Genomic DNA, 21,470 nt, shown 5'->3' on the forward strand with positions numbered 1-21,470 from the left:
AACCATGAGAAAGAAAGAGTGGTATCCTCTCATTATGCATCTAGACATTTGCAGCATGCACAGAAAGGTGCTGCTACTACCATCCAAGGTGTGGGTAGGATATCTTTTTAGATGTTCAGTGCAATTTTGGTCATCCATGTTCTGAGGAGTAGATAAAGTTGGCACAGCTGCAAAGAGGGACTACTAACTAGGATAAACAGGGAGTGAATTGCTGAAGACATCGAGAGAGTTTGTCTTGTTTATCCTGGCACAATGAAGCCTGAGAGGCTCTGTGATTACCTACTCTGTAAATATCACAGGAATAAATATTGGCGCGGGATAACAGTTTAGGCTAAAGGCCAGCATTCTTATAAGAGCAACAGGTATATACTGACTATATAAGCTGGAAGTGAGAGAAGGGCTCCCTGCAGTGAAGTTTTCCAGCAGTTTTCCTGCTGGAAAAGTGGAAGTGAGAAAACTGACTGTTTTTAAGATGAGCCCATCAGTTTCGAAAGAGAAGCAGAGGTCACTAGTTAGCAAGCTCGTCTCAGACCCCATTCTGCAGGAGAATGCCATGGCTGCTAATCAGCCTTTCCAAAGACAGCTATGCATGGTCTTGTCCATGGCACTTGCATTGTCACTGGAGATGAGAGGACAGGACCTCACTGTGTTCTGCTCCCTGGTCTGCTTGTGGGAGCCCTGGGAGCACTCTGGTCTTGAGACACATGGGATGGGGACTCGCACCTGGGAATGGGGAAACAGGTCCTCTTGCAGTATTCATTCATGGCCCCACTGGTTATTGAGAAGCCAGAGAAGTCTGTGTTAGGGGCACAGCTTCCCCTGATGTGGGACCACCACGGCAGAAAAATAACCTGGTGAGCCTTTTTCCCTCAGATGTATTGAGGACAAACATTTCTCACTGTAAAACAGAAATGACTATTATGTAGTATCTCCTGGGTACTCTATTTTGGATAATCACAATTGGCATAGTACAGGGTTTATCATATGAATGCTTTGGGCTTGTTAATTCTAGGTTGTGAGGAAAGTTAAGTAGAAGCAATGAGGAATAGCTCTGGGAAGGCTGCTCCTGGTAAATGATTCACAGCAATGCCCAGGATGCTATTTAGGAGGATAGTGCCTCTGGGATCCAGCTGATTAACAAAGCTGGTTTAGCAGTGGGAGTCCAGATCAAGAAGTCAGAAGACGTATAAATTATAATAAGCAGCTTAATCCTTCTCTGTGGTGAGATGAAGCAGCTTTTGTGGAGGAGTTAGTAGGTGTGTGCCTGTGGTCTAGGCACCAGGCTGGGGTTGTGGGGGACCAAAGCATTAGAGGTGGCCATGGCAGCAGTGAAATGAGGATCCTCAGCACTCTATATCCATTTGGTACAAGCCTTGCAGGTGAAGGCTTGGTGAAGAAAAAAAGAGACAATTAGGAAGCAGAAGTGATGCCTCAGGTGAAGAGAGATACAGCAGAGAAGAATTTGTGTGCTAAATGAAATGTGCTAGGAAAACAGAATTGTGAATGTTGTTGATACTATTTGTGAAATGAGGACAAACTTGAAGACTAGTTGTATTTGAGGAAAATATGTAAGAAAACATGTGATATTTTCTACCTTGGTGTTTTAGAAATATTGAAGTGTTTTGACAGTTTTAATAGACCAAAGAGTTAGAAAAGAATGTTTAATTTGCTGTGCTGAACATGAGCTACACATTTAATATATCTTTAATTAACTGAAAAACTGTGTGCTCCTATATCATTTTATTTCCCCCATCTAATTTTCTGACTTGTTTTAATCACAACATCATTCAAATTAGAGCTGTAATTATGCCCAATTTCTATTACTTGGATGTGCTGCCTGAAACCCTCGCTATATTCTTTGCTTCTTGCTGTCCAAACAGCAGCAGGGATGAAAAACTACTATTTCCCTTCTGTGGAGGTAATTATTTCTCTTGTAATATTCAATTTAAACATTTTTAGGTGGATTGCTTCATTTTAATCTGTTTGCTGAATGTTTCATGAATGAAGTCAGTTTCCACCTTTATTCTAAACAATAAGAAAGTATTAAAACTTCTGGGAACACTGTAAGATGCATTTCTTTCCTGTAAGTTTCTCTTATTTGAATACGGTTCATTTCCTTGCATTTTTTCAACATTGCCTTCTATGGGAATTATTCTACATATGTCTCTCTGAATAGTGTATTGTGTGATATACTGAACAAGGTATTATGGTAAGCAGTCTCCTGCAGATACATACTTTTTGGCTGTCTCTGTGTTCAATAGCAAAGAACTCAAATATTGGTGAGATTCACTTTCATTTCAAGGTATCTTCAGGAAGAAACAGTTTTGCAGGCTACACTATTAGTCCGGGGGAAAAAAATCCATATTTTTACCTATTTACTTAAGTAATTTAGATTTATTATGGGAATTATTTCAGTGGAAAATGCAATGATGTGTGAAATTCTGTTACAAGTCATACAGCAGAGAGTGAGTGCTGGCAGTCAGAAGTTTCTTACATAAACCTTGCCTTCCACCTAGCTGCTCCTCTTTCTCTGCTAGAGTTACATACCTCTTTACTAACTTTTCCTGTTGCTCAGAAGTGGGATTTTCATAGTCCCTGCTAATTCATCTGTGTTCCAATGTTCTGAGCAAGGCTAAATGCTTGTAAAAATCACCTCTTCTTCAATGTGGTAGATTCTCTTTCATTTTCTTCACATTGAATTTCAGAGTATTTCCTCCATGCAATGCCTTATCTTTATTTCCCCTCTAAATCTCTGTCATCTTTCTTGAATTCATATTTTAAATTTTCAAGAATGTGAGTTTTGTAACAAGGAGCTGAGCCAGCAGCAGCAAGTGAAACTCTGAAATGAGGAGTAAACAGACTGCTCCATACCTTAAGTCCCCAGCTAAGTTCCTCAGCAGGACAGCTCTTTGAAAGGTTCTGGTTAACACATGGTGGCAACTCATGGAGAAAACAAAGCCTTTGGCTGACTCTGGTGGAGGAAACCTTGGCTGTGAATGGTCTGGTACTGGCTACATCACATGTCTTTGACAAAGCAGTTCTGGCTCTACAGTCAGACTCTGACACCTGATTTGAATGCTTTAATCCAGGGATTCAAGTGTAATGGGTGTATGAATAAATCATAACTCTTTTTTTTAAGAACTAGAAGATGGGGAAGGAAAGAAATCCCAAACCTGAGGCTATTCCTTTGGTGGACGGTATTTTCTTCTGTAAAGCAGAGGTTTTCTGTTTCACTTATTCATTGGAATAAGTTCCAATTGCTATTTCCATATTACATGCATATTGTCACTTGTGTGAATTTTTTAATGTTTCTTGAGCAGTCAGATTTCTATGTGGACCTGGGAGCAGGACCAGTTATCTCAAGCAGGTAAAATAGGCCTCATCCAGGTGCATAAATGAGTGTTCAGGCTTTGTGTTTGAGCCACAAGAGGTTGAAAGGAATGATGACTGAACATCAGTCTGATCTCCCTGATCACCACTCTGTGATCTCTGAGAGAGAAGTGATTAACGTAGAATCATAGAATGGTTTGGGTCATAAGGGCCCTTTTAAGTGTCATTTCATTCCAGCCCCCTGCCACGGGCACGGACACTTTCCATGAGACTTGGTTGCTCAAAGCCCTCATGGTAAAGCATTTCTTCCTAATATCTAATCTAAACCTGCTCTTTTTCAGTTTGAAGCCATTCTTCATGTCCCATCACTCCTTGCCCTTGTGAAAAGTCCCTCTCCAGCTTTTCTGTAGGCCTTGTTCAGGTACTGAAAGGTGCTCTATGATCTCCCCAAAGTCTTCTCTTCATGCTGAACAATCTCAGTTCTCTCAGATCTGTGTTCATAGGAGAGTACTCCAACATTCTGCTTCAGCCCATCATCTTCATGGCCTCCTCTGGACATATTCCAACAGGTCCATTTCCTTCTTATTTTGGGGATCCCAGAGCTGGGTACAGCAGCCCAGGTGAGGTTTGGCCCCACTGGAGCTTAAGGGCAGAATCCCCTCCCTCAACCTGCTGTCCATGCTGCTCTGGATGCAGCCCAGTTTGGTTTTCTGGGCTGCAAGTGCACAGTGCTGGGTCATGTTGAGCTTCTCATCCACCAACACCCCCAAGTGCATCCCCGCAGGACTTCTCTCAAGCCCATCAACCCCTGGCCTGGAGGTTGCCCTGACCCAGGTGAAGGACCTTGCACTGGACCTTGAACTTCATGAGGTCTGCACAGTCCCACCTCTCAGGCTTGTCAAGGTCCCCCTGAATGGCATCCCTTCCCTCCTGTCTGTCAACTGTCCCACACAGCTTGGTGTCATCAGCAAACTTGCTGAGGGTGCCCTCAATCCCACTGTCCATGTGACCAGCAGAGATGTTAAACAGCCCTGGTCCCTATTCCAATCTTGGGGAACACCACTTGCCACAGCTTTCCACCTGGATGTGAAACCATTGACCATAGCTCTTTAAGTGTGACTATCCAGCCAATTCCTTATCCACCAAGTGATCCATCCACCAGATCCATGTCTCTTCAATTTAGAGACAAGGATGTCATGACCATGTCAAATGCTTTGCACAACTCCAGATTAGAGAGGCAGTGGATGAGCTTGTCTTAATTTGATCTGCTGAGTCACTGAGAAAATCCAGCCTTTCAAGAGAGACATCCTCATAGTAGGTAGTATTTTTCCTGTTAATCCATAGACTATAGTGTATTTTCCATACTAGGATAACTACATGTTTTACAAGGCCTTTTTCAGTCATCATGTAAAAGCTAAACACCACTGTTTATATGGCAGCAGCTCAAGCTTTTAGCTCTGGCTTTGCCACTTGAGTTCCCTCCTACATTAACCAAAAGAGTAGCCAAAATATTAGGGTTGTCTCCTTAATGAGATATTTTTTTCTACAGGGCTCAGAGTTTCCTGCTGTATACACTCCTAGTGCTATTAGTTAATGCTCTAGGTGCAATGGCTAAAAGCAGAGGATCAGAGGCAGATGGGTTGTTGAATATTAATTACCTCCAGAAACCACTGTTTACTGCCAATAAATATCCCACTGCATTTTTTTACAAGATGTAGGTTTAACAAATTCAGTTGAAATGTTTTTTGAAAGGAGGGCAGGAATGTTCCTTTTGAGCTCATATCTGTCTCCCTTCAAAAATGAAACCCAGAAAGCCAACACCAGTTCAATCAGAGAAGGAAGACCTCTGGGCCCTGGTGACTCTGCAGAGTATGTTGCTAAGATAATTACATTAAAGGATGCATCTGACCCCAGTATGTTTGTCTGTCTCATCTGAATACATGCATTTCCAAATTGTATAAAGCAATTGATGATGACTGAATTACTGACAAGTTTTTCAGAAGAATGAGTTCAAGGTTGTTAGATATTAATGCAGGTAGTTCTTGCAACATGGCAGCTCATGTGCAGCAACATCCATTCAGGATCCAGGGAAAGAAATTTCCACCCAATGTTGCCCCAGTTTTCTGGTTTGAGTCAATCTGACCTTGGTAGTACCAATTTTATGACAATGCTACTGCTGGCTAGAGGGGATCCAAGGGGTGTGGAAGTGCATCTGTGGAGCTCCTTTCCAGCCTTTTTGTGCTGAGCTTGTGTAAATCTCTGTGCTTCAGTTCATTTGTGCCTTGTTTGTCACATTTCAACAGTAAAGGAGGACCTGTTATAAATCAAAACTTGTCAATGAATTAGGGACAGAGGGAGAGCAAAACCACTTGTTTTGTCTCTGTTAATGCAGACCATTTCCATGTGCTGTTTTTATTTTGTCTCTACAGGTCTTTTAGCACAACTGAGAGAACTGTAAATTTTGATCAGGGAGTAGAATTTAATGGCTGACATATAACAGAAGTGGACCTTTTAAACTAGTTTTGCCACAGAGAAAATTATAGCAGAGTGATGTAGAGTGGAAGGGCACCTAAGGTTCATCCTTTACAAGGAAACTTATTTACAGATGCAGAGTAAATCTTTAGCAGGAGCAGAGTGAGGGCATGTTGAACACTCTTGAGCAATGTGCCACAGTGCTAATATTTCTGGGTACTCCAGTTGAAGCTAATGAGGATGTATTAACGATACCTATATTGGGATGCTCTGAATACAGAGAAAGGTTGTGACATCCCCCTCACTAGGGGCTTGTAAATATATTAAATTGGTTTGTATCATTGATCTTTGTGTAGTTCATCCTGCTCAAGGTGGGCTGGATGAACTTGAATGACTTTTCAAAGTTCTTTCCAGTCGTGATTTTTGTGCTTCAGTGACACACGGGAAATCCACTGCTCCCACTGGAGTGATGAATTCTCAGCACCCTTGAAAAGCCAAGGTGAGCATATGCTGAATTACAGCTCTAAAATTCAGTGTTCTTGCAAACACTGGTAAAATTGAATGGAGTGGGGGTAAGTTGGGGAGTATAGGGATTCTGATTCAGGCTCATGTAAGTATATCCTCCTGCAGAGGGATACTGGTTTTGTTCAGCAGTAGCACCTATCTGAAAAAGGCTGCAGGGAGCAAGGTGTGTGCTTCACTGGAGAGGGAAGAAATGCCACATGTCACTTTGCCCTGAGCAAGGAGACCTGCTGCAGTTCTCACTGGTGCTACTGGTAGTGGGCACTTAATGCTTGGCAGCATCGCACCCTGTGAATGGGACCAATTTCTCCCTGTGGATTAGGTTGTACTGACTCCCTGCACGCCAGAAGAAAACCTGTTCTCTACCTTCAGTGATCAAACTCTCGTTAAATAGTGAAAAGCTGTTCTGTTTTGTGTTTGTGAGATTGCTTTTCCTTCTCCTCTCCTCTGAAAGCTCTGCAGAGAAGAACGGCTGTTCCACCATGGGAGGTCCTGTCTTAGAGCACTGCTGTCATTAGTCTTCTGTCACGTTGTCAGGCTTTCATGACTCAGGCATCAAAAAAAACCAAACAACCAACCCTCTTTCTGAGCTAAAATAACCTATGAACAGTTTTTTAAAAGCAAATTTTAATACAACTAATTAGGTCGTCTTTTCTTTCTGAAAGCTTTTAATGGGGCTCATGATTTTGCTGCTTGAAATGTAGTTACTTGAATGTTTAATTATTATTTTTTAAACAAAATTCAATGCCATTGAAGTCACTTGAGAGCTTAGATAGATTTTGAAAAAGAAGAAAGAAGTCTTGAATATTCAGTAACCTTTAGAAGGGCTATGTCTGTTTTGTAGTTGGGGTCAGTGTTTCTCAGCAGAGCTCCTTTAATGCATCAGAAAATGGTTCCTGAAAGAAGAGAAAAACTTAAAACAAATATGTGCACATTTCTGCTTATATGAGCAAGCAAGCAGAACAGGGAAAATAGAGGTAATAAAATAAGTGTCAAAGTTGAGCCTAGGTTTTGCAGTGTTGTAAATGAAAATCACTGTAGCAATGCTATATAAGAAAGTACATGGCTCCTCAACAACAAAAAAAAAGGCTGAGAATGGTGATGGAAGGCATGTTTGCAGTCGTGATGTAAACCATCCTGATACCCAGGCCATGCCCAAATTATGAGTACCTCTGACTGACCTAGTGAGGTGCCACTTGGAGATAAAAGTTTGTCTCAGAAGAAATACAGCCACATCAAGTATCTCTGTGTGACTTGGCATTGTCCAGCACAGGTAGGTTCCTACCACCCAGATCTCCACTCTCCCCATTCTCATGCAGTCTTTGTCAGGTGGAAAGGCTGCTCCAGAAGGCTGCTGGGCATCAGGGTGGGGGGCTGGATCTGGCTGCTTATGCTAAGGTGCACTGGTGGTGGCTGAGGCCAGACACAGCCCTTCCCATGCAGTCTTTCTGCATCAGTCACATCCCTTCACTCCCACCATCCTGCTAGTGAGGGGCAGCAGTCTGGTCCCTCCTAGTTTCCAAGTAGCAAAAAGAAATGAGATGCTCTACATATTCCTTCAGGCCAGAAGATTTGTCACCGAGATTACTGATCCCAATCCATGGTCAAACCCAGGTAACATGCCATTCCTCTCCTTCCTGCCACTGTTCAAGCCCCCAGCCCTGTGTCTTTCCCCTCCCCGCATTATTGGAACCACCAGCCCCTCTGCTTGCACCAGGGATGTGGAAAAGTGAGCTGGCTTCAGATGCTGGTTTGTGAGGCAGTGCTGCACTGGCCTGGCAGTGTCAGATCTGGCCAACTCCAGTCCATGTCAGAGAAGCTGAAACAGGATGAAAACACTGCCCCAGGTAGTAAGGTAAGAGGAGAGGACTCCTCTCTCTCCTGGGACAGGTCTTGCAGAGGAGCAGATCTTTTCTCCGCCCTGGCTCTAAGCAAAGACAAGGAGCATCTTCTGTGCATGTGGCTCTGGGTTACATGGTGGCTTTTGGAACCCATAGGGGCTCGAAATTATTCCTTTTGAGAATTGGGATTGTGGCAGTAAGGGCTGGACAAGGTGTGCATGGCATCCCAAAGCACAGATATCCTCCATAGGAGAGCCAGGACCTGCCTAACACAGAGGCAGTGATGTTCTCAGGGTTTGCAGGCTGAGAGGTTTGTGTGTATATGCTTGTGCATAAAATCATTTCTTATCAACCTCACAACATGGATTTGGTTTGCATGGCAAGGTTTTGATAGCAGGGGTTGCTACAGGGGTGGTTTCTGTGAGAAGTTTCCAGAAGCTTCTCTCATATCTGATGGAGAACCACACAAGAATATCTATGAAGACCATGCTGGGCTTTTGTGAGCTTAGTCATGTAGGTGGTTTGTTTGCCTGACTAAAACCCTTGGTGAGAACAATCACTAGTTTGAGGCACAATTTGGAAATTACAAGGCAGGGTGAACAAGGTTTGTATTGCTACCACAAAGGCACCCTGAGGAATATTAAAGCAGGCTTATTCTAGTAATTATTGTGAGCGTCTGAGATATTTGTGCTGAAACCGAGCTACATGTGGTTTCTTAGAGTCATTGGTGTAATCTACTTTCAAGATGGCACTATGGGGGGAAGACAATCTGTATGGTTTTTGTAATAATTTCTGTCATAAACAGAGCTACAGAACCTAGATCAAATCTTTAAGGCCAGTGGAACCTTTTCTTCTGCTATATTTTTTTTACAGGATTGTGTTATTTAGCTTTGCTATGAAAATAAGCTTTTTGTTTGATAATGTGATTCATTTCTGACTTATCTTTAAATGTTCTCTAGTCTCATGAACAAAAGATTTCCGTCACTTTATCTAGCAATTTACGTATGAGCAGAGGGTCATGCAACTGTGTCCTGTGTGAAATATCAGTAAAACAAAAATAACTCATTCAACTAACCAAGCCAATTGCAGATGAAATGGCAGGGCAGGCTGACTCTAAGCAAAAGCACTAATCAAAAGGAGGCATAATTGTTTGATGGAATCTGACTTACTAAGAACACATTAGGAAAAGGAAAACAGTATTTCAGTCAATATGGGTAAGTGTTTGGACAGCAAACTCTATGGTGTGAAGAAATAATTATATCAGAACCAGCTTCAGAACAAGTAAAAGACACTGAAAGAAGTTAATTATGCCTCAAGATCGAGTAAAATATATCAAGGTTATCAACTTATGCAGAAAGAAGGAAGAAAAAATGTGTGGCTGTCTACAATGGATCAGATGACCTTTAAACTTGAAACTCTTTGGGCTTAGATAGGATAGTATTAGATACAAAAGCAACATGCTGCCGTCTCATAAGTTTGACCTTGTATGTTTGTGCAGAGTTCAACAGTACCTTTCACATGTGAACATGCAGTGGAGTTTACAGCTGCTCTGAGCTTTCTTTTATCACCTTGGTGGTCTGTGCTGCTCTGCTGAGATCTGTCCTCGTTCTGGTTGCTTGCAGATCTTTCCAAGCAGTCCAGGCATTTCCAGGTGTCTAACACCTGACCTGTGCCCTGTTACAGTTCTACAGTGTGCAGCTTTTCAGGATTACACAAACTTAAATCTAAAGGTGCTGGCCGGGTTCATAAACAGCACAGTCCTTGAGTTTGGTTTCATGAACCAGTATGCATACATAGATGTGCTTCAGTCATACTGAATCAATGACTGAAATAAACTGTATTACTGGTATGTGGATCTCACAGTAGATTCAAGTACATTTTGCTAAAAAAACCCTTAGTAGTCTCCTGTAAAATCACAGAGAGGAATAATTTTAGCTGTTCGGGTTTTATTCTGTATTAAATTATTTCAAAAATCTACTGATTCCAGTGGCCACTGACAAGTACAATCTCTGTCGGTTAATAGTTCTCTTTTCTTTACATTTGTTTGCCTAAGGCTTTTGAGAGAAAATTTATGTTCAACATGTTCAGCTTCATTTAAATTACCATCAGACCAATATTTTCCATGTACCTTGCATCTGTGAAAAAGGCTGCACAACATGCTGGTTTAGGGGAAACCACAGATTTATAGATCTTAAAGCAAAGGGAGAATACAATGTTCATTTAAACTGACTGCAGGCCTGCCCAGACCTTAGGTTCTTTTATTTAACTCAGCAGCTTGAGGTTGACCAAGACTGTAATTTTGGAACTATATCCAGGCTTGATTTAAAGACTCAAAGTGCTGCAGAGTTTGTCACAGTCATTGAGATTTTGTACCAATGGTCAATTACCCTTTCTCTGAAAAATGCCCTTTCTCAGAAAAATACCCTTTCTCTGAAAAATGTGTATTGTATTTTTTTGGAACTCAGTTAACTTCTTTCTTCTAAAAGGTGGATTTTGCTGCTTGACAGCTGCAGCAGGACTAAGGAACCTTATATTCTTCTCACAGATACTTCTTATGATTGTTAGTTTGTATTTTCACAGAAAAATGTCAGAAAATTTTCTTTATACTCAGAAACAATTAGGCAGACATATTTTAGACCCCAGTATTCCTGCACTAAGGGTCTGGCGTAATTAAAATATGTCATCTTAGGAAATATTTGATATTACTATGATGCTTTCTATTTCAGTTACCAACTGGTAAAACCAGTTATCACTGGTTTATGATTAAGTCTAATTAATTCATGGGTCAGATATCAATATCGGTGAAGAAAGGGTATTTGGTATATGCTGTTCCTATACTGTAAGAATCTTGGTTGCTCCTGTGCTCCTCAAAATATTATTTTCAACATTTCCTTGAGTGTGTCAAACATACTTTGCAAATGGCTTGAGTTCTCTGTTACTTGTTTTTCCATAAACAATTCCCTTGGAGTCACATGGCCAGATGATATTAAAAAGGTATCTGGTTCACGCTCTATGCCTAGGCAAAATCACTAATTACTCTGAGCCTCCATGATTTTCCTGCCATTCTTTTCTACTGAGAAGTTGAAATTCAATCAATATATTATTGCCACAGTGAATGAAAATTGCAAAGAGTTTTCAAAAAGCTTGAGATCTGTGTCCTGTCTCCCATGGTTCTCTTAGAAACCAAGATCAATGGGAGTCACTGTCAGTAAATCCTGCCTTGATGCATTTGTCTCACTGATTTATGAGTAATTATTATTTCTCTTTTCTCCTTAGGGCTCTTCCTGCAATGATGGAGTGGGTCCGAGCTCAGAAAGCAGGAGAAAGTGGTGTGAATATTATCACTGCAGATTTTGTAGAACTTGGAGACTTTATCAGCACAGTCATAAAGCTCAACTATGCTCTGGATGAAGGCGAAGATGACACGACTTGATAGTACCATGATATGTGTGCTGCTGCTGTGGTATTTAGAATTTGAAAAAAAGAAAGATTGTATTCTAAAAGGATTATATTGTAAAAAACTCATCTTCTTGTAACACACTGAGGTGTTTAGGGCTTTAGTGGGTGGGCATAAGGGAAATGTTTGTTTTCATCACTTATGATCATTTTTCATATTTGTGTTTCATGTGAAGAGCAAAACTAAACATGTTTACAGTGTTTGATAAAAGAAGGCCATTTACAGGTTCTCTGTGAGGTACCAATCATGATTCATGTGTCTTCTGTGGTTATGAACAGTGCCAAGAAATTTGTTGTTTTCAGAGCAAGGGGATGTATATATTGTCCTCTTCCTGCTCACAGCAGGATTCCCAATGGTGTGAGCATTGCACCAGGAGACTGAGGCAGTATATCTGGCACGAATATTTTAAGCTGCTACATTTCATCTGTTAGGTGGTTTAACTGATCATACTTATCAATGAGCTGCAGGTTTAAATGCCTTTGTGATGTAAATCCAAAGTAATGCTTCTAACACATGCATAATCAGTGGACAGTAAACATGATGTGTTTTGTACCATAATCAGTGGACAGTAAACGTGATGTACTGTGTAGCTTGCACAGAGCACAGACTAAATCATGCTTGTGTTTCATTCTCAAAATGGGGTTTTCCAATGTCTCTGCCTCAGGTCAAGCCAGCAAATATGTAATACTCGCCCAATTCCGTAATCACAGAATGGCCTGGGTTGGATCCTTAAAGATCATCTAATTCCAATCCCCTGGCTGTGGGCAGGACACTTTTCACTGGACCAGGTTGCTCAGAGCTCCATCCAGCCTGGCTTTAAATACTTCTATGGATGGGGCACTCACAACTTCTCTTGGCAACATGTTCTAGTGCCTCACCACCTTCACAGAAAAGAATTTTTTCCTAATATCTAATCTAAACCTACTCTCAGTCTGAAGCCATTCCCCCTTGTCCTGTTACTACATGCTCTTGTAAAAAGTCTCCCTCCATCTTTCTTGTAGACTCCCATCAGATACTGGAGGGCTGAAATTAGTTCACCCCAAAGCTTTCTCTTCTCCAGATTGAACAATCCCAGTCCTCTCAGCCTTTCCTCATAGGAGAGGTGCTCCACCCCTCTGATGAACTTCATGGCCTCCTCTGGGCTCACTCCAACAGGTCCATGTCCCTCCTGTTCAGAGGACCCCAGAGCTGATGCAGAGTTCCAGGTGGGTCTCACCAGAGTAGAGCAGAGGGGCAGAATCCCCTCCCTCCCCTGCTGCCCACAGGGCTCTGGATGCAGCCCAGGACACGTTTGGCTCTCTGAGCTGTGAGTGCCATGGCCAGGGCATGTCCAGCCTCTCACCCACAGCACCCCAAGTCCTTCTGGGCAGGGCTGCTCTTGGTCTGTTCATCCCCAGCCTGTGCTGATACCAGGGATGGTCCTGACCCAGGTGCAGCACCAGCACTTGCTCTTGTTAAACCTCATCTGATTCCCTATGGGCCACTTCTTGAGCTTGTCCAAGATGGCATCCCATCCTTCAGGAGTGCCAACAGCACCACTCAGCTTGGGGTCATCTGCTCATTTGCTGAGGGTGCACTCCATTCCGTCGTCTATGTCATTAACGAAGATATTCAATAACACTCGTCACAATATGAACCTCTGAGGGATAGCTGCTGGTGCATATTTTCCCTGATTCCAGCAGGAACACCATTAGGCCAGTTTTGAGCACCACTTATTCCCAGAATTAATCTTATGTGAGAGCCTGATCCATTATCCGTTGAATTTAATAGAAAAATGGATGTGTTTAGCATGGATTGAGCATAAGATCAGTGAGTTGTGTGTACTCTAAGATGTGCAGTATTTTGTCCCATTGTGGAAACCTGATTTCTGCAAGATTGAAACTGCACTTAAAATTAGGTACAGTCTAAGCTTCTCTTTAAGGCAGCTATGAACAGATCACTTCTCCACTGATTACAAAAGCTCAGTGCCAGTTTTATCAGTGAAAAAATCCTGTACTAAAGAGTGTAGTGCTTCAATTCTAGCTAATAGCAGTACTCTGTAGTCCTTCAGCTGTCTGTGGGATATAATACTGCATAACACAAGATTGGAAGTCTACTGAATGGCACTGTTCTAGCAACAAAATCACTGATCATCCTATTTTTAAATAAACATATATAAAAAGTATCTGGAAAACATACTCATTTATAAAATGGGAGCATTGCAACTCTATGACACCTAACTGGATAAAATACAGTCCTATCTCCTGGACACATCAGTACACAGGTACTTAACTTTGGAAAGTAAAACATTTCATCTGCACAAAAGAATAGATGCTCTAACATCTTACAAGGAAAATGCTCTTTGAAGTATTGCAGGGATTCATGGGAGAGAGTTAAGGTCACACTTCTGTTGATATTACTAGAACTTTTGGTAGAGTGAGACGAGAGAATGGCATCATACAGTCCTTTGCTATTTACTGACCGATAATACTGACTACTATTTCCCATCAGTGTTTAGAAACTCAGAAGTGGTCATAGTGAACAGATGGGTAACAAGAGTATTAAAGGGGGTTTGTTGGCTTTTTTTTAGGGAGTGGAATAAAAAGGACACTTCCTGCTATTTTGTAGTGAGAGGGAGCCTTGGAAAAAATGTATGCACATTTGAGTGTAGAGTAAAGAATAATTTAAGTGTATGTGTAGTATAATGACACATTTAAATGTATGTGTATAACACAGACATCCATGCACACTTGCATAATTATATTTAGAGTTCTGTACAGAAGTACTATAAATTTGTTTAAAAAAAACAATGCAGTTGTTATGAAGTCATGATGGCTCTTTCACTGGCATTTTCTTCTGTATAGGTTAGGACTGTAAGAGTCATCCCCAGTGAAATCTGTGATCTAAGCCAGTTAGGTTTCTTATAGCATTTAAACTTTATCCCAACTGCCTCAAAAATTTACCTAGAGTCACAACTCATGGTTTTGTTGAACAAGAGGAATGACTTCAATGCTTTCACCCACAACTAAGCAAGTTATAGAGTGGCTTGATGCACTTTGTTTCTAGTTTCCACAGGCTCTCCAAGTAAAATTTATGTAACAGACATATAAAATGAAACATGAAAATATATTTCTGAACCCACACTTATGTGGGTGTCCTACATAGAAATGTGAAAATGTTTGCTTATTTATTGGCAGTGTGGTGTGAAATGCTCTTCTTCCTGTTTAGCTGGATTTGGTTGTTTCCTGACTCTCCTGTGATTTTTCAGCTGCTTAAATATAGTCAAAAGAGTTATTCTGTCCTTCTAATATAGTAAAGTGATCTGAATCATTGAGTGGAGTGAAAATTAGATTTTTTTTTTTTCATTCTGGCTGAAAATCTATTGCATCTGAGAGCATCAACATCAGGTTTCTGCTGGTAACTCCTGCTCAAACACACACCAGACATTTTGCTTGCTCAGAGGTATACTCAAGGCAAATGCTTTGCTGTATTTTAAAAAGTGTATGTGTGTGTGCCTATATATATGAATAAGCATAGACTTTGTTAGCATTGTTATGGAATATTTGCTTAGTGTCAGTTTTATTCTAATTGTCATTTAGAAATAAACAGAAAGTAAAAGCAAAGCAAAAAAATTCCTCTGACAAGGAACAAAAATAGACAAATTGTATCATTTGTCCATTAATGGGGAAAAATACTGGCAAAATGTTAAATTCTGGTCAGAAAAAAATATGTTTTCATTTAGCTGTCAATCTTTCTATTGGAGAAGCACAGCACTTTATGGTAGGAACAGGTAAACAAACTTGCCTTAATTACTAAAAGAAAAAAGTGCATGTGGGGATATACTATCCATGCTCTTTGGAAGATTTAATCTGTGAGGGCCTAAAGCTGTAAGTCCTGATAGAGATGCACTCCCTGATGAAGTTGTTTGGGGATCTTGCCAAAAAAGAACAAGCCAGAAAGTACTATGCAGCACAACTGGACCATTCAAGAGCCCAGTTTTGCCACCCATATGCAGCTAAAACTGCCTTTGATTTCAACCAGAAATGTGCTGGCAGGGTTGGATCAGATGTGTTATTCTGATCTCATTAATTTGGAAGGTTTCTTCACATGTATTATGAGGAGTCTTGCATGGGAAATTAGTTGACTGCAATCAGTCCATCAAGGAAAAATACCTGTCTGCACTATCGATCTGTATAAGCATCTGCTTACTCAAACTGTCATGTCATTCACTGACAAAACTTTTTTTTTTTCTTTCTCTGCCTTTTTTCCTCCTCGCTACGTGCATGATGTACACATCAAGTACTCTTGTTTTCTGGCAGTTTCATGTGATTACTTGATCCTTTCTTTTCACTCATACTTGAGAAATGGCGGCTGTGCTGCACACATGGAGTGTCTCAGCTGTGTAAACCCACCTGGCTCCATTTCTCAGTTTACACGTGCTGAGACATCTTCATTCCATACTAATCTAACCTGCAGAAACCCAGACCAAACAGGAGGTGGTTCCTGGAGTGCAATTCCTGCCTTGTATGTTGAGGGGTGAATCAGAATCAGACCACAGGAGCGCAGTTTTAATATTAGTGGGTTATTTGCATTCTTTTGCTGTTGGATACATTACTGGTTTTGTAGGTCCTGCCATTTCAAAATATTCTTTTAAATGTACACGTGTATGTATATATAAATATATATGCATGCATGGCTGAGAGGGAATGTATGATCCTGTATGCTGGGCTAAATCTTTCAGTCATACTGATACAAATCTAGACAGTTTCTAGTAACTTCAAAGTAGTTACTAAGCCTTTGCCCTGAGATGAGAGTGAGCAGATAGTCACTGTGTAGTAAGTATAGGCTGTGTTGCAAAGGAAATTTAAAACTGTGGAGCTTAATTCCATAAAACAAGAAAAAAGCAGAGTGCCCTGAAAACACAGTTCCAGTGCTGTTTATCCTCAATTTAGTATATGAAGCACCAGTTATTAGCAACTGATTAGGCTATTTGGTGATTTCAAGAGTTCAGGTAACACCGTTTCAAACTTCTAAATTCCTTTTCAATGAAGTAAAATCTAATAGTGTATGATGTACTTGCCATATCTCAGTGGTAGCTTCTGTGTTAAATACAGTCAATGTTGTTCTGAATTGTATATGTTTACCCAATTATGAGGTTAAAATATGCTGTATAGTATGTGTAATGTATTGATTACAAGTATTTGGAGTTCAGTGGTCTATTTAGTTTTTACTGTGCTGCTGTTTCGTAGGTATGTGTGTATATGGGATTATGGATTGTCTACAGTGTACAAGGAAATAATAATTAATCCTAAAGGAAAAGGGCAGTTATGTGACCTGCCTTAATGCATTAGGATAATATTGTTAAATCTCATAATTACCAGTTCTGTTTCAGATGTTACCAAGGGTTGTCCATAGAGCTGACTCCCTCACTTTTTGGCACGAAGGAGTTAAACTTGAAGTTACTTGGAGCTCACTTACATATTTGTAAATAAAGAGTAGGATGTTTGCCTGATCAACTGCCTTGATTGTACAAGGTGGCAAAGACCTGGTTTCCTGTGTGTTACAGATCAAATCACTTCTGCGCACACACAAGTCCTGCTGATGTCAGCAGGAATTGTGATCATGTAATTGAGTGGCCTAAAATTCATCTGCTGGAATATAGTCATGATAGGAGGATGGGGATATCCTGGCTTTAAGAAAGTGCCTGGATGCTATGCAATACTGCTCATGTCCTGTGTTGGAACATAGCTTTAAATTTGCAGGAAGAGCTTTGAACTTTGCTCCAGTGTAGGTTGGACCTATTAAAAAAAAAAAACAAACCAACCTTATGTAAAAATTATGAATGTCATAGGCTGATTGGAGTGCCCTGGCCTGCCCATGTACAGCATTCTGCTTTCAGGAATTGTGGCACTTTTAAATAAAAAAAGCTGTAATAATTTCCCTGTCCCTGCAGGACCTACTTAGGAATCTCTACACTGCCTACTGGTATGACTCCTGTACTATTCCCACTGCCAGGTCAAGCTCTCCCTTCATGGTTTCTGTTTGAGATGCCTGATGCATAATGCCAAGGGTAATTAGGAGAGAGATGCTAACTAAACACAGAGAGTGTCCACCTTGTGTCTGGATGGTTGGGGCAGGGTGCTTGCCCTACAGCAGCACATTTGGTGTGGGATTAGCTTCAGTCAGATCCACCTGAACAGTGATTGAGGGAAAGCAGAAGTCTGATTTCAGATCCTCTTCAGCTGTCCAGTTAAAATGCAGCCCCACTTCTCTCCTTTGCCTCTGCTCAGTGCTGCTTACCTGGACTTCTTATACACATCCCTTTACCTGCCAGCTGTTAAATATTTGTCAGCCTCAGTACACCACAGCAGTCCACAGGGTCATGTAAGATGTTAAGTGTGCAGGGCAAAACGATGGCAGTGGGCCTTGTCTGTGGTCCCAGGATGGTTTATCCCCACACTATATCCTCTTAAACAGTTGTCACCTTGGCCAATCAGTATCTCCTCACAGGGAGGTGCACTTATGGGTTTTTTCTGCAGTAAGATGGCATGTACCAGTCTCTTCCTTCAGCCTTAGGTCCTACAAAGGTCAGAGTGATTGGAAGAGATTCCTCAAGTAGCTGCAGTTGCTTTTGCTGTGAAGCGGAGATCCTTAAAGCAGAATCCTGGAGTTATGTGTAATTATTATTACTGAAAATAAAAATGTGTGGTTAAAAATGCAATTTTGAAAACAAAAAGAAAAATTCTATGGGCTTGCCAGGACAGTTGAATTTTTGACTGCCTCAGTCATCAGTAGTTTAGTATCATCTAGGTGATGATTATTAGCATGTTATTGCCACACTGCCTCCTGACACTGTTCAGGGTCTCTGTACAGAAGCCTTATTATTCCCAGTGAGCATTAATGCATTTGAATGACTTGTCTCTGTTTTGGTGGGAAGGATGATTGTGTAACACTGAGGACATGGAGCTCCCTGTGTGTTGTGCCCACAAAGGTTCACAGAGCTGCACCTTCTCGTTTTAGGATCTGTTTAATGGTACTTTAATAAATGTTGTGTTAAAATGCCTACAGTTCTGTATAGCAAATGTGAATTTTTATGACAAGAATGTGTAGAGTGAAAAAAAACGTAATATAAAATCCAGTTTCTTTGTATCCAGTGAAACATCTAATAAAGCTCTGGTGCCTGTATTCTTGGTTTATGGCTTCATTGCTTCCTTTAAGACTTTTCTCGTAGGAGGCTTTTAAAGCACAATTTTGGGTCATGGGGTGGAGCTGTACGTTAGCCACAGGCTGCGCTGTTGTGTTAGGGGTGTGAAAGCATTGCAGGGGGAGTGTCCTTCCCTATCCAGCAGGAATGCTCTGCACAGGAGCACAGCCAGCAACGCAGCGTCCTGCAAAAGTGGGGTGTGGCATGCTAAAACCTAAAAGCCTGTCTGCATGGCAGCAGCTCAAAGTTTAAGGTTTGGAATGCTTTATTTTCCCAGCAAGGCCCGAAGTGTTGTTCTCCAGGACAGACTTCTCTTGCTCCTTCTGAGTCAGGGGCAAACCCAGCCCAAGTGCAGTGCCCTCCTATTTTCTTTGGATCTCTTACTTGAGCCAGGTGAAGTCAAGGAGCCAGGTGTAGGCTGCCAGGTTTGCAGCAGAGGCCATGAAAGATGAGCAAGTCTCCCAGGGAATCCCTGCAGAAACCCATGAATTAAATTTGCCTGCTGCTTAAAATGTCTCCCCACTTCTTCCTACCCCACAGGTACTGTCTTACCAGCAGGAGCATGTTAATTGCTCAGTACACAGAATAAATTTTCACCATTGCTAAAGTGGTTGCTAAACAGTAAATGTAGCCTTTAGTTTGGATCAGTATCAATCCACAAAGCTTCCATCTCTTCTTTAAAATGTTGGAAGTGATACCAAATTTTCATATGGTTATTAAAAGCCAGCAAACCTGCACACAAAGGATTAAAACCTGCAGCTCTTGGGAGAGGGAGAGGGGAGAATTTGACTCTGATGCTGCTGGACTAGAGCATGTGGGGGCTGGCACAAATTGCAGCAGGAGGTGGTCAGCTGGAAGGGACCCAAACACGGGGTTGAATTTAGCAGGATGGCTCTTAGTGCTTTTACTCACACATCCCATAGCAAGTGTTCAGGCTGGATGTACTCTACAGGCATCCCTGCTGGGAAGGGGCAGGGGGATGTGTGCAGTGGGGCTGGCAGGGGACTGTGCACACAGAAGCTCCCTGCAATCTTGGAAGACCCAGTTGTTCCAGTCTCCAGCAGCATTTCATACCTTTTAGCAGGCCAGTGTGCACCAAAGTCAATGCAAACATCTCAGCTCCCCTGTCTCTGGAATATTTTGCTTGTGCCCTCATACAGGCAGCTCCTTTGCAGTACCCACCTGGCATTTCTGTCTTAGACAAACTACACTGAACATGAGAGACCTTGGAAAGGGAGAGGGGGTGTGTTGGGCAAGGGGAGGATGAACCTGAAGTCCTGATCCACTTTTGTCTCTATCACAAGCACACAGATTCAGCCCAACCTGAAAGTATGGCCTGAAAGGCATACCTAAGCACCTTCACCTTCAAACAAGAATATTTGAGCCAGATGAAGCCATGTAAATAGAAAAACTTAAAGACTTACAAATAATATGCAGGCAGGTAGGAGTTTGCAGGGCTGCTTGCTAGCCATTGCTCCCTCACAGCATTCTGATTGAAAGCAAGAGAGCTTTAAAAAAATCCTGCTTGATTTACAGGATGCATATGCTCCTTTCTCATAAATGTTGTGCCATCTATGCAGATACATTCTGTTTTCTTGTTCTTGTACACTGTCTAGGGTTGCAAGCACCACCCTCATTAGCAAAACTATTGTCTGAACAAAACACTTCCATTCCCTGAGTAGCAATCACATTTCTGAAGCTTGTATCGTTTTCAATAAAGAATTTGAAGGCATGAGCTGGGGTGCATTTTGGATATATCAGGTACCACACAGCCAGGATAGATCTTACCTGGTACTACAAAAGCCTGTTTTTAGCTAGTGGTCTAAGTCTTCTCACTTTGCTTTTCTAGTAAGTCAGAAACACAGAACCCATCTCTCAGTTTGCATTCAAATCCAGGAGGAGAGTGTTATGTTACTGGGTGATACCTGAGTGAATTCCTTATTCCCAGGTTTCCAAGCCCTGCCTGCCCCAACTCAGATCTGACCTGCTGAGGCCAAGAGCACTGACACCAGCCAGGGTTTGGCACTTTCACCTTTCTCTAGTGCTGTACTCATCAACCTGGCAGTCATTCTTGACACAAGTAATCAGAGATCTTGCAAAAAATTTTTGAGAGTTGATTTCTTGCTAAATGTCACTACATTATTTCTTTGCACTAATGGGATTTGCGTTCATTAAACATTCATTAAACACTTGACCCAAAATCTGAACAAACTCCTTTTTCATTGTGTCATATATCTGCAATCCCATAAAATGTAGGTCTGCTTTTTCTCCAATTACAATGCTCAAAAATAGGAAGCATGAAAGCTGTCAGAAGTAAAACATTCTGAATGCACTTTTACCTCCTTTAAATCTTGTTGCTCCTATAGAGTCATTGCATTCTCCCCAAAGTGGCCAATACATTTTAATAATCCCATTGGGATTGCTTCAAGAGTGTCTGGTTTTATATTTTAACTGAAATGAAATATGCAATTAACAGTGAATGCAGACAGTGAATGTCTGCAGTCTGTTTTCCAGGCTATTGAGAAATATGCATTTGTCATCTGTCTACCTTTCAATCCTCTGTTGACTGTTAACCACCATCACTGAAACAAACTTTAAATAATGGAATAATAAAATTCTTTTGCTTAGGCGGTCAAAAAAGCAAATCACAGTAGGTATCATGGGG

General features: G+C 41.4%; 1 protein-coding gene across 2 annotated transcripts in view; it reads left to right on the forward strand.

Moving 5' to 3' along the window:
- Positions 1-21,470, forward strand: part of PLCXD3 (phosphatidylinositol specific phospholipase C X domain containing 3) — a 119,383-nt gene that overhangs the window by 64,937 nt on the left and 32,976 nt on the right. The window contains exon 3 of one of the 2 annotated variants that reach the window (XR_014846978.1): positions 11,442-12,777. Coding sequence is in view for 1 of the 2 variants with exons in the window: in XM_085043146.1 (XP_084899272.1) it covers positions 11,442-11,598 (157 nt within the window). In the remaining variant the exon portion in view is untranslated. Of the gene's footprint in view, positions 1-11,441; positions 13,111-21,470 lie in introns of those variants that run through there. The other variant, XM_085043146.1, reaches the window with a different exon arrangement.

The sequence above is a fragment of the Lichenostomus cassidix genome, chromosome Z, assembly GCF_008360975.1.
Source record: "Lichenostomus cassidix isolate B80296 chromosome Z, HeHo_3.0, whole genome shotgun sequence".
Classification (NCBI taxonomy): domain Eukaryota; kingdom Metazoa; phylum Chordata; class Aves; order Passeriformes; family Meliphagidae; genus Lichenostomus; species Lichenostomus cassidix.